Genomic DNA, 12,686 nt, shown 5'->3' with positions numbered 1-12,686 from the left:
ATCTTGTCGACTTTAATCTCGAGAAAGTCGATTGCAATAAGTCGACTTTCGAGCTAAATCGAAGTCGACTTTTCCATCCCTAGTTGGTTAAATAAAATTTACTGCGCAGCCGTATATGCCATAGAAAACTACTGCGCATAAATATTAATAAAATTTATTTATTAATAACATTCTATGTTTACAGTAACCTTACGGGAAGCTTACAACAACCTTATACCGTGTAAGCTTACCATAACCTTACCATGTAAACTTGCCACCACCTTACTGTGTAAGCTTACCTTAGCTTTATTGTGTAAGCTTACTGTAATGGCGGAAGTTTTAAGATGACCTCAAGTTTACTGTAGGCTTACACGGTAACCTTACAAACCCTACAGATATCCTTACAGTAACCTCACAGCAAGAAGTCGTGCTATGTGAGCACTATTTTACACAAAGCGGAAATTAATTTCGGATCTCCTTTAAGTTTTTTATCATGCTTTTAGATTTAGAACAGCTGTTACGTTCTAGAAATGAACATAACCTATTGAGTTAAAGACACTTGATTGGTCAAAATAATTAGCGCACGATAATTTTAAAATATGTCATTCAAACTTAATAACACTTTAATATTATAATATACTACTTTCCTTTGTTATTAATAAATAATTTATAAAAAAGAAAAATAAACATAATTACAAACTGTAGGTAGTGAAAAATATTGTTTTTGAAGAAATTTTTTGATGGTTTTTTTTAAATTCATGATTTACAAAAGGTAATTTTTTAAATTACCATTTCAGTGACTATTTAAAAAGTCTGAAAAATTTCTTTTCACTAACTTTATAATTAACAATTTATCAGAAATTTAAATTATTTATCTAAAAAGTTTATAAAATAAAGACCTTAAATAAAATCCATTGATAAAGTATTTCATCAACAACACAGTATTCCTAAAAGTATCAAATTGAGACCAAAAATTGCATCAAATCTTTGCAACGTTTTGATGCACATAAGTTATATCAAAAAGAGATTGTTTTGTGTATCATTTTTAGAAATGATACCCGAAACGGTCTCATTTTTTGATGCAAAAAATTGAATCAATTTATATCAATCATGGCCGAATTAAATCGACTCAAAATTAAACGAATTTTTTTCAGATATTTTGGTAATAGTACAATTGCGGAGACCATTTCACTATTTAATTTGAAAATGAAAATAACAGAAAATCAAAGACAATGTGCAATTCGATAATTAAAAAGTGACAGCTTATAAACATAACCTAAAATGCATGAGAAAAAATTTGTCGATAAAATCAATATAGCCGAGCTTTTTAGAAGGTAGATGGCAGTTTTGCTCTTTATAAAAACGTTTCAGAAAAAATTTAAAGAAAGAAAATAGATGAGTGCTGCCATCTACCTTCTAAAAAGCTCGGCTATATTGATTTATCGACAATTTTTTTCTCATGCATTTTAGGTTATGTTTATAAGCTGTCACTTTTTAATTATCGAATTGCACATTGTCTTTGATTTTCTGTTATTTTCATTTTCAAATTAAATAGTGAAATGGTCTCCGCAATTGTACTATTACCAAAATATCTGAAAAAAATTCGTTTAATTTTGAGTCGATTCAATTCGGCCATGATTGATATAAATTGATTCAATTTTTTGCATCAAAAAATGAGACCGTTTCGTGTATCATTTTTAAACATGATACACACATTTTTAAAAATGATACACAAAACGATCTCTTTTTGATATAACTTATGTGCATCAAAACGTTGCAATAGAAAAAGATACAACCAAGTTTACTGTGAAACTATAACAATTATAAGCAAATTAGGACGTAGTATTATAAAGATGAATGTAATTTAAAAATAAAAAAAGCAAAAAATGATTAGTGCAAGAGAGATTATAGCGTAAATCACTCTCTTATATTTCATATTCATCAATTTTTTCTTTACATTTTGAATCGATATGGGATAAAAAAAGCAAGATGAAATCAAATCATTTTTTAAAATGAAATGAATAAAATGGAAATTGAAATGGAATAAAAGCAACGAAGTATTACTTTATATATTACATTAAAAGACAAGAATCTAACTCACCTCAAAATAACGATATTCTATGCGTCACCACTACCCACACAGCACAGTATATTGCTGTAAGCTTACCTCAAGCTCACATGTAATTTTTGTAAGCTAACCCTGTAAGATTCAGGAAGGTCGAGGTAATATAAAAATGTCCGCCATACAGTAAGCTTACACAGTAAGGCCATAGTAAACTTACATGGCAAAGTCACTGTAAGGTTACAGTAAGCTTACACGGCAAGTTTTCAAAGGTATCAATAAATAATTTTTTTAAAATATTTATGCGCAGTAGCTTTCTATGGCACTTACAAATGCGCAGTAATTTTTTTTAAGCAAACCCTACCGGGATTTTTTATATAAATGACAAAATAAATATAATTGTGCAAAACAATTTATTGTTTACTGTAAGTTGATAAATTAATACTTTGTTATTTGTTAGCAATTAATATAAGCTTACCGTTCAAGCTTACTGTAACCTTACAGTGATCTTACCGTGTAAGCTTACAGTGCCCCTACTATGTAAGCTTACCATGTACGGAAGCCTGTACGGCTCACGAGCGTCTCGGACGCAAGTGGCGGTGTTTCGTACCACAAGTGGTACGAAGTCCGTCCAACTTGTGGCAAGTTCGTTAGTTCGTGCTACTTGTTGGACAGACTTCGTGCCACTTGTGGCAGGCCGGGTCAACTCCGTTGAATGAAAATGGCAACATTCAGCGCCTCTACAACCAGCGTAGCAACTAATTTTTACTCAGCTTGTATATCTATACATACAATAGATATAGATATACAAGCTGTATATGAGAGATTCTTTTTCAATCGCCCCAGCCCAAAAAGTCAATGTTCTGGGATTGGCTTCATACTTTGGTAAATTGTTGTCCTATATGATAGTAATAAATCCCTAAAATATAAACTAATTAAAAAAATATTTGTAGAAAGTAGAGGGGGTTGAAGTTTTGACGTTAAGGGTAACATTGTCATTTTCAAAACCGTTTAACTATGACAAAAGTTAATGGATTTTAATTTATATATAATGAATTTTATTGCATTTTTCACGTACTTTTCAAAAATGTATACGAAATTTAAAAAAAAAAATTTTTAACCCCTTTTTTTCAAAATCAACCCTTATTTTTCGATTTTCACCCCTTCGGGTATTTTTTTTTTTTTTTTTTTTTTCATTGGAAAGCTGATGTTTTTTCCGATGAGCTATGTAAATATGAAAATGGGACAACAATAATTTTGTGAGAAACAGAATATTAAAGTAGGCGGTGCCGATAAGGGGTGTACCTGGAGATCATCTTTGAGGATTTAGATAGGCACCGCCTACTTTAATATTATGTTTCTAACAAAATTATTGTTGTCCCATTTTCATATTTACATAGCTCAGGGGAAAAAACCTCAGCTTTCCAATGAAAATAAAAAAAAAACAAAAAAAAATTCCCGAAGGGGTGAAAATCGAAAAATAAGGGTTGATTTTGAAAAAAAAGGGGTCAAAAAATTTTTTTTTTAAATTTTGTATACATTTTTGAAAAGTACGTGAAAAATGCAATAAAATTCATTATAGATAAATTAAAATCCATTAACTTTTGTCATAGTTATACAGATTTGAAAATGATAATGTTACCCTTAACGGCACCCTTATCGGCACCGCCTACTTTAATATTCTGTTTCTCACAAAATTATTGTTGTCCCATTTTCATATTTACATAGCTCATCGGAAAAAACCTCAGCTTTCCAATGAAAAAAAAAAAAAAAAAAAAAAATACCCGAAGGGGTGAAAATCGAAAAATAAGGGTTGATTTTGAAAAAAAAGGGGTTAAAAATTTTTTTTTTAAATTTCGTATACATTTTTGAAAAGTACGTGAAAAATGCAATAAAATTCATTATATATAAATTAAAATCCATTAACTTTTGTCATAGTTAAACGGATTTGAAAATGACAATGTTACCCTTAACGTCAAAATTTCAACCCCCTCTACTTTCTACAAATATTTTTTTAATTAGTTTATATTTTAGGGATTTATTACTATCATATAGGTCAACAATTTACCAAAGTATGAAGCCAATCCCAGAACATTGACTTTTTGGGCTGGGGCGATTGAAAAAGAATCTCTCATATCTATATCAAGCTGAGTAAAAATTAGTTGCTACACTGGTTGTAGAGGCGCTGAATGTTGCCATTTTCATTCAACGGAGTTGACCCGGCCTGCACTTGTGGAAAGTGGATGTAACGAGCGACTGATATCTCGCTCGACTCTTAATCGAGATATCGATTCACCTTTTATCACCGCGAATAATTTGAAATAACTCTCTTCGTTTTACAATCACGGAAAATTCACAAGTTAAATACAAACTTCAAACCGTGGGAAACATCGAAGTTTCAAGTTCAGAAAAGCAAAAAATAAAATATCAGCAAAGGGTCAGATTACACTTCGTCACACTATAACTAAATGGTTAATTTATGACCACATAAAAAATGTTAAAAGAAACTCTTGGTCCGGAAATCAGACACTATAGACCTTTTCTAAGATTGAGTTGTAAATTAACTGGAGAGAGTATAGAAATATAATCTCTCCGAAAGTACGTTTAAAGTAATAAAAAGAAAAAAACCTAACTCTAAAGAATGTCAATATCCTATAAGATCTAGAACACTTCAAGTGTTTTGGACCTTTTTCCAATAACAATAGAGTAAAACATGTGTTGACCAGGCGCGACTCTGACTCTCAGAATATAGAAAAGTCACGTACCAAATAAACAAAGAAATAGAATGTTCTCGAAGAAACGGTTTTTATATTAAATATATATTTTATTTTGTCAAATAAAAACTTATCATCATCTCTCTACTAACATCTCTTATACGTTACATGTAATATATGCGTGTGTGTGAGCATGTGTGTGCGCATTCTCTTTACTTCAAAATGTTTAATGATCTAAATGTAAAATATATAATTAATTAATATATCTTTTGAATTCTATGAACGTATTATCAACTCAGTTATAATAATAATCATTATTGTTGACATGGTAATTGTTATTATTGATATAATAAATATTATGTTATAACGCGATCTTATTATTAATTGCAATTGTATGGGTGACAATAATTATATTGTTATTATATTCTTCTTAGTTTGACTATCATGATTATAATTATTGTCTATTGATTGATTACATTCCTATGTTAATTATTGTTGCTAGTTAATTAACTTTATTCATTGTACTATTTACAATTAATAATACGAGTGAATGTGTCTATTTACCTATAAAAAAACGATATGTGTGATAATGTATATAGTGCGAACCGCAGTATATAAACTATATGTGTAGTGGTGAAGCTGGATGCATCTCACTGATGCATCAGACTATATGGTGAATCATGCGCAATGGTGAATTCCATGGACTTAGTGAGAGCTGCGACTCCGCTCTGGCGATACTCGACAGACAGTTCTTTACGTGCGTTCGTCCTGGAAGGCTGCTTAAGCTTAAGCCTAATTCCTTGTTGGACATTGTATGCCTTTATGAACATTAATAAACTTATGTGGTTTTAATCTAGAAGTTAGAACGATTAATAATTGATTAATTTATTAATCATTGATTAATTGTCTTTCTTCAAGAGGATTTCCCACTCCGTTTTACGGAATTTACTGTTGTTTTTATTTAAATATGCCCGCTTCCTTTCAAGGATTAACACTAAGGAAACCCAACCAATAAGCGTTAACAAAAGAGCGGAATTAACGCTTGCGCGTTATTTACGTAACTCCGCTCGTAACGTGGATTTTTTGAAGGGTCATTCACAAATATGACAATTCCGTTGGATCCTGTTGCCGTCTATTTCGTCAGTGCTTTTCATTTCAATTTCATGTGCAGAAGAAAAAATGAATTTTATAAGATATTAGTAATATTAGCATATTAGTAAATGTCATCGAACAAACTTTTTATAGTTCACACATAAATACTCCTTCCAAACGTAAATATACATATTAATAAACTACGGATTCCACAAAGAATTAAGCGGAAGTTTTTTCTTAGTTTAGAATAAAAATAAGATTTTTTGGTTATGTTGTCATTTTTTAATTTAAAATACATGAAGAGGATTTTATTTTTTAAAATTAAAAGTATATTTTTATGAATATTTAAGATTAATAAAGATGTCAATATCATTTGTTTACACTGAAATGTAATCTTTTACATATATTTTCAATTAAAAAATAACAAATTCATTTTTATTCAAAAACATTAAACGGACTTGCCCGGATGAAATTATACTTGAAATGAAAAGCACTGACGAAATAGACGGCAACAGAATACAACGGAATTGTAACGCTCCTCTGCCCACGGCTGGGTAGAGTACCGTAATATTTAAATTTAATTTGATATCTTGTTTTAAGAGCACTGAGTACTAGTCTTAATTTTAAGAAGGAGAGAAGGAGAGAGAAACAAAGAATAATGAATTGACATAAATAAGAAAAACAGAGTTAGAGACAGGTAAATTATAAGAAAATTGTGTAAAAGACAAAGAGAAATATGTATGATAAGTAAAGGCAAGGTGTAAAAAAAAAGGGATATAAAATAAAGATAGAGAAAGGAGTAGATAAAGATAAGATATAAGAATGAAAGATATGTAAAAAAGAAAATAGTTATAAGAAGAATTAATAAATATATAAAAGATGAATTTAAGAATAAAAGTAATAAGAAATTAAACAATAGTAATAAAAGTATGCAAGAGTGAAAAGAGTTTCAAATAAAGGTATGATATTAGATTAAAGGGTACTTAGGAAGGGTTTTCTGCAGTTTCCCCTTTCCTCTGAAGGATTGTTTCAGGTAAATGCGAGTACCTATTTTTGAAATCGGCTGCAGACGTCGAAAGGACTTAAGAAATAATGTAATTAAGGTCCTTTTGCAATGAATCTGAGTTTTTTTCAATTAGACATTGTTATTTTGTAACTAATTAATTATTTTGCAATTAATATAAATATAAAGGGTTATTGTATAATAAATTAGCGTAAAAAGGGTTAAAATAAGCTGAAGGGAAGTTTAATTATAAAGGGATAATTATCAATTCAAGGATGTAATGCAGACACGAATAAGTCATAATATAAAATCAAGCATGAGTCATACTTCTACTTGACAATAACAAGGTCAAGCATGAGTCATACTCCTACTTGACAATAACAAGGTCAAGCATGAGTCATACTCCTACGCGACAATAACAAGGTCAAGCATGAGTCATACTCCTACGCGACAATAACAAGGTCACAGTGACTTCCAAAATAGAATATGACTCATGGGGATGAGGCAAACAAGGTTAAATGGGGCGGAGTATTACTAAATGCATGTCTCTAATTGGAGGAATTGTTAAGCGTGAGTCATCACTGCGAAGCAGGATTCGTTGGTACATTTAGACTCAGATTGGAAGAAAAGTGGGAATACTGCTATAAAAGGAGGATGATCGAGGTTGCTAGCCAGAGAGAGAAAGAAAGTCAGGAAGAAATGAAAGGGTTATTCTGATACTATAGAGAAGTCAAGATACAGAGATAGAGATTTTGGTTCTGACTCTGACTCGAATTTAAAAATATAGATAAAGCTCAAATCCAAGTTTAAAATTTGAGGCGAATAGTGTAATTTTATTATTAGTTTAAAGATAAAAGGGAAGAACTCAGATTTAAAATAAATTGTTGAATAAAACAATTAATATATTTAATCTTAATTATGTTTTATTTAATCCTCTCAACAAGTTAATCCTTCAGGATTTTAATGAGATTCGAAATCATTCAAAAGAACTAAAGTGAAGTTAATAGAAAAAGTATAAATAATTAACAATTTAATTAAACAAAAACTAAGTGAACTTCTATAATATTTATCCTAATAGTGTTGTGAAAACACCTTTAATCAACGTCGGTTGTTCTTGTGCAGTTCCATCTACGAAAATCATATTCAAGACTATCTATTCTTGTAACATTGATATTGTAGACGAACCTTTAATCAGTTTTAAAATTCCTGCGTGTTACAGAATTGTCATATGTGAATGACCCTTCAAGAAATCCACTTTCCACAAGTGGCACGAACTAACGAACTTGCCACAAGTTGGACTAGTGTTTTAAAATTCTCGGTAAAATTGAAACCTGAGAAGGTAAGAAAGAAAATTGCGGTAAATTACCGAAAAAAAGAGAATTTATGAGAATATATGAGAATATTCATTTAAGTGATTGATAATTGCCTTTTTTAAATTTAAATATGTATTTTTATAGTATGTAAGTTATAAATAAACGACCGACATGTTATTAAATGAATAATTTGAACAATGAATATAATAGACTGTAAGGGTGCAGTCCCATAGAGCAGATTAGCAGAATAGATTTCAGCCAATCAAAAGTTAGTCTCTCGCGGCAAATTTTTGCATTTCCGTTAGAGACTGTTTTTTTATTGGTCAACGTCTAATCTGCTAATCTGCTCCATGGGACTGCACCCTAATTTTCTCTGTGTTCTTACTGACAAGATGACAGTCGGGTATATATGCCTGCACTTTTATCATTGTCTAATACGTGCGTCGTCATGGCAACATGTGTGTTAGACAAGGATAAAAGTGCAGGCATATAAATGTACCTGATTCAATATAATAATGTAATATTATATCAATATTAATATATTAATACATATATTATATATTGTAACAAAGATATTTTTCATTATAATAATAATTGTACAGTCAGGAACATATGTCTGTACTTTTATCCTCGTCATACACGTTGTCATGACAACGCACGTGTCAGACAAGGATAAAAGTACAAGTAAAAATTCTCATAAATTCTCAGAGAAAAAACGATCCGGTAATTTACCGGTAAATTACCGTAATCTTCTTTCTCTTCTTGACGTAATTTACTGTCTTTAGAACACTAAGTTGGACGGACTTCGTGCCACTTGTGGTACGAAACACCGCCACTATGCGTCCGAGACGCTCGTGAGCCGTACAGGCTTCCGTGATATGTGCCTCCTGTCTCGTAATGCGAGTGAGTGCTTAATGGTGGCGCATAGAAGCTTCCGTAATTATTACTTCGTGACTTAAGGTGCTTATATACCTCAAATTTCGATCAGATGAACATTATTTCTGGACCGTGAAAATGCGTGAAAAGTCATTTTCACGGCGGGTATTTTTGAATTGTTTTAAACAAAAAATGTTTTTTTAAGAAATATAATATTAAATAATTGTTTTAATATGTAAGAACACTTTAAAATAGTGATAGGAAGATGATTTGATTGAAAAATTTAGCAAATTTTGCTTTAAAACGTTTTCTGCTACAAGAAAGTGTAAAATGACGATGTTTGTGAAATGGTTTGTACAGTGCTTCTTCCTTGTTAGTGTCTCTCAGAGTTTTGTTTATGTTATGTCGGTTCTTTTTAACTTGTAATAAATAATGAGTGCTGAAAATAAATCGGTAAGTTGAAATGTTTATCAAATAAATTTAAATTCAACTAATTGTTTCGAATAACTGAAAGAAACATGTACACATGTACACTGTACAAACCATTTCACAAACATCGTCATTTTACACTTTCTTGTAGCAGAAACGTTTTAAAGCAAAATTTGCTAAATTTTTCAATCAAATCATCTTTTTATCACTATTTTAAAGTGTTCTTACATATTAAAGCAATTATTTAATATTATATTTCTTAAAAAAAAACATTTTTTGTTTAAAACAATTCAAAAATACCCGCCGTGAAAATGACTTTTCACGCATTTTCACGGTCCAGAAATAATGTTCATCTGATCGAAATTTGAGGTATATAAGCACCTTTATAATTATGTATTACAGTTATCACTGTTTATGATTTTTTGTACTTCTTCAAATATAGAGAAAATGACAGCATTTTTAATACTTTAATCGTTATAGTGAAAATAATAATAATGCCGAAAGTCGTTTCGAGAAGTATTATTTGTTCGGACACAAAGGATCAAGAAGAATATAGTGAAGAAAAACCTTTACACATTTATTATTGTCTTTGTGGGCAAATGACATTGATTTTAGGTAATTTTCCATATTCAATTGTATTATTGTTTTTTGAAATGATTAATGTAAGATGAAAAGTATAATTCCTGCTTAAGTAAAGCTGTTAAAAATAAAGACATAAATTTTACCTTTTTATCAACACCGTTCTTCTCATAAGAACTTTATTTATACATTGACATTAAATAAATAAGATATTTGTTAAAAGCACTTTAAAATAACTTTTACTAATTCAAGTGATTTTTTAATTTAGTTATTTAACAAAAATTAATCTTTATAGAATATTGATGATCGTGACATTTTTATGTTTAATTTATAATCAGAGTAATTGATTGATGAAATACAAACTACCGAGTGTATCAAATTAATTTCTATAAATAATTTTTTAAATATTTTAAAAATAGAGGACTTCATAGTTGAAACTAATTCATGATAATTTATAGTAATTCGAGATAATTCTCCTAAAGAAAATAAACACGTGTAATTACACATGTCGATTTGGACATGTAAATACACGAGGAAAAGTTTTTACACGTGTAATAAATTTTTTCTTATGTATTTACACGTGTAAATACATGAGGAATTTAAACAATCATAACTTTTCGTAGTTTAATTCTTAAAAATTGTTTCTGCAAATGTTTTTAAAAGAATTAAATGATAAATTAACCTTCATTAGATAACTAAATTAAAAGATCCCTTCAATTATAATATCCGAAAAATTATTTTTAAAAAATTGGAGTTATTAAAAATGCTTTAAACAAATACCATATTTATTTACTGTTAATGTGTATTTTTCACATTAGTGGTAAAATAAGTTATTCATCTTACACAAATCAGACACAAAGTTTTATTTCTGCGAATTATCATGTACAAATTTTCTTTAAAACAAATTTTGATTCGAAGTGCCTATTTCTACGCTAACGTAAGCTGATATTTCAAAACAAAACATACGCGAAGTGACAGCGAAATGAAAAATTAACGTAAACCGATCTCCCAAAACTAAACCTATGCGAAATGAAAAAAGTTTCGAAAAGTGACACCCGTGGGGTAAGTTTCACTTTTCATTTATTGTAAAAAAAAAATTCACCATTTTTTAGGATCCAACGAATTTCGCAAAATACTTTCGGCCATATCCACCCCCTCTCGCCAAGGTTTTTTTAAAAAGAAAAGCGAGCAGTACCTTACGCTTAGTTTACTATTTTTCGTTCACTTTTCACACATGTTTTTTACTACGCTAGTGTAATGATGAAGTGCATTTACACTTCGCGTAACTATAGTTTTGGAAATCAGTTTACGTTAGCGTAGGTATAGAGCCAGCGATTTTGATTCGACATTCTCATTCAGAATGTACTTATACTTTACATTTTAAAGCTCATATGTTTATAATTTATATTCTTTTTTATAACATTACTTTCTTTTATAAAATTGGTTGAAAATTAATGTTTTTTTTAAATCATCATAATTTAATTTTTTTAAAATGCGATAGAAAGATCATTTTATTACCTTCAAAGCGCTTTTTAAAAAAATATTTTACGACTTTTTTTATCCAAGATATATTTTGTATAAAAACAACCGTTTCTTAAAATTATTGATAACTCGAGAACTGTTTTTATATTGTTACATTTAATTTAATTTTTCTGCAGACTGTGCTTTAGAAAAGTTGCCTCTTCGCAAAAGAGATGGTGCCAGGGTTATTGACGGCAGTAAACACGCACATAAAATGACTTTCGAACAAGATGAAGCCGTCTTTTTAAAACGTCCAGAAGGAATCGAAAGACAGCACAGATTAAAGTGCAAAAAGTAAGATTAAAATAAAAATGAACAGCGGAAAAATAGATTTGTACTTATTGAAAATTTTGTTTTCTTACAGATGCGGTTTATTACTTTACTACAAACACGATCTCACTGCCAATATTGTATTTATCGTTAAAGGATCAGTGATTAAAAGTTCTGGAGAAGGTCCAATGACTGATATTTACAACCAAGTGGCTGTCGAGAAACCGAAAAAAATTATGGTTACTAAACACACAAAAAATATGGGAAAATTCAGTTCCGTAACAGTATCAACAATAGATGAAGAGGAAGATGAAATTGAAGCTGTAATAATTTTCTACTTTTTAGAAAATTTCGTATCATATAATTTTATTGATTGTTTTTTAGGTCTATAAATTTTAAAAAATTATTTAAAGTTCATTAAAAAATTTCATACATAATTAATATTTTACAATTTCAAAAATGTTTTATATTTGTTTTAATATTAAATATTTTGTTTAAAAAAAAATGCTTTATTTCAGCGAGAAGTTGCTGATTCATACGCAAATAACGCAAGGATAATCGAAAAACAACTTGAAAGGAAAGGTATGAACAAGCGAAAAGCAATGGCACCACCGGAAGCAAACCCAAAACGAACAAGACCAAGAGGAACATTATTAGATATGTAGTAAATAAAATTTTAATTTGTGTGCAAGTTATTAGTTATATTTAAAGAAGATTAATTAATTAAAAGCTTTTAACCAAGAATTACTTAACAAAAACAAAAGTAAAAAAATATTTATTGTACATAGAAATAAAATAAGGCATTTTCCAGGCTTATTTTATTACACAACAAAAATGTAAATCATTTC

General features: G+C 29.5%; 1 protein-coding gene across 7 annotated transcripts in view; it reads left to right on the top strand.

Moving 5' to 3' along the window:
* Positions 1–12,659, top strand: part of LOC127290866 (STING ER exit protein) — a 254,912-nt gene extending 242,253 nt beyond the window's left edge. For 3 of the 7 annotated variants that reach the window (XM_051319683.1, XM_051319685.1, XM_051319684.1), the window contains exons 2-5: positions 9,949–10,083; positions 11,706–11,862; positions 11,933–12,161; positions 12,357–12,659. In XM_051319683.1, the coding sequence (XP_051175640.1) occupies positions 9,963–10,083; positions 11,706–11,862; positions 11,933–12,161; positions 12,357–12,503 (654 nt within the window). In that variant the 5' untranslated portion in view covers positions 9,949–9,962 and the 3' untranslated portion in view covers positions 12,504–12,659. Of the gene's footprint in view, positions 1–9,377; positions 9,493–9,694; positions 10,084–11,705; positions 11,863–11,932; positions 12,223–12,356 lie in introns of those variants that run through there. The other 4 variants (XM_051319681.1, XM_051319682.1, XM_051319686.1 and 1 more) reach the window with 4 other exon arrangements.
* The last annotated feature ends 27 nt before the right edge of the window (positions 12,660–12,686 follow it).

The sequence above is a fragment of the Leptopilina boulardi genome, unplaced genomic scaffold (assembly GCF_019393585.1).
Source record: "Leptopilina boulardi isolate dan_hultmark-lab unplaced genomic scaffold, ZJU_Lbou_2.1 LbouV2_90, whole genome shotgun sequence".
NCBI lineage: Eukaryota > Metazoa > Arthropoda > Insecta > Hymenoptera > Figitidae > Leptopilina > Leptopilina boulardi.
The sequence above is the reverse complement of the archived record's forward strand: the minus strand, read 5'-3'. Positions and strand labels throughout refer to the sequence as shown.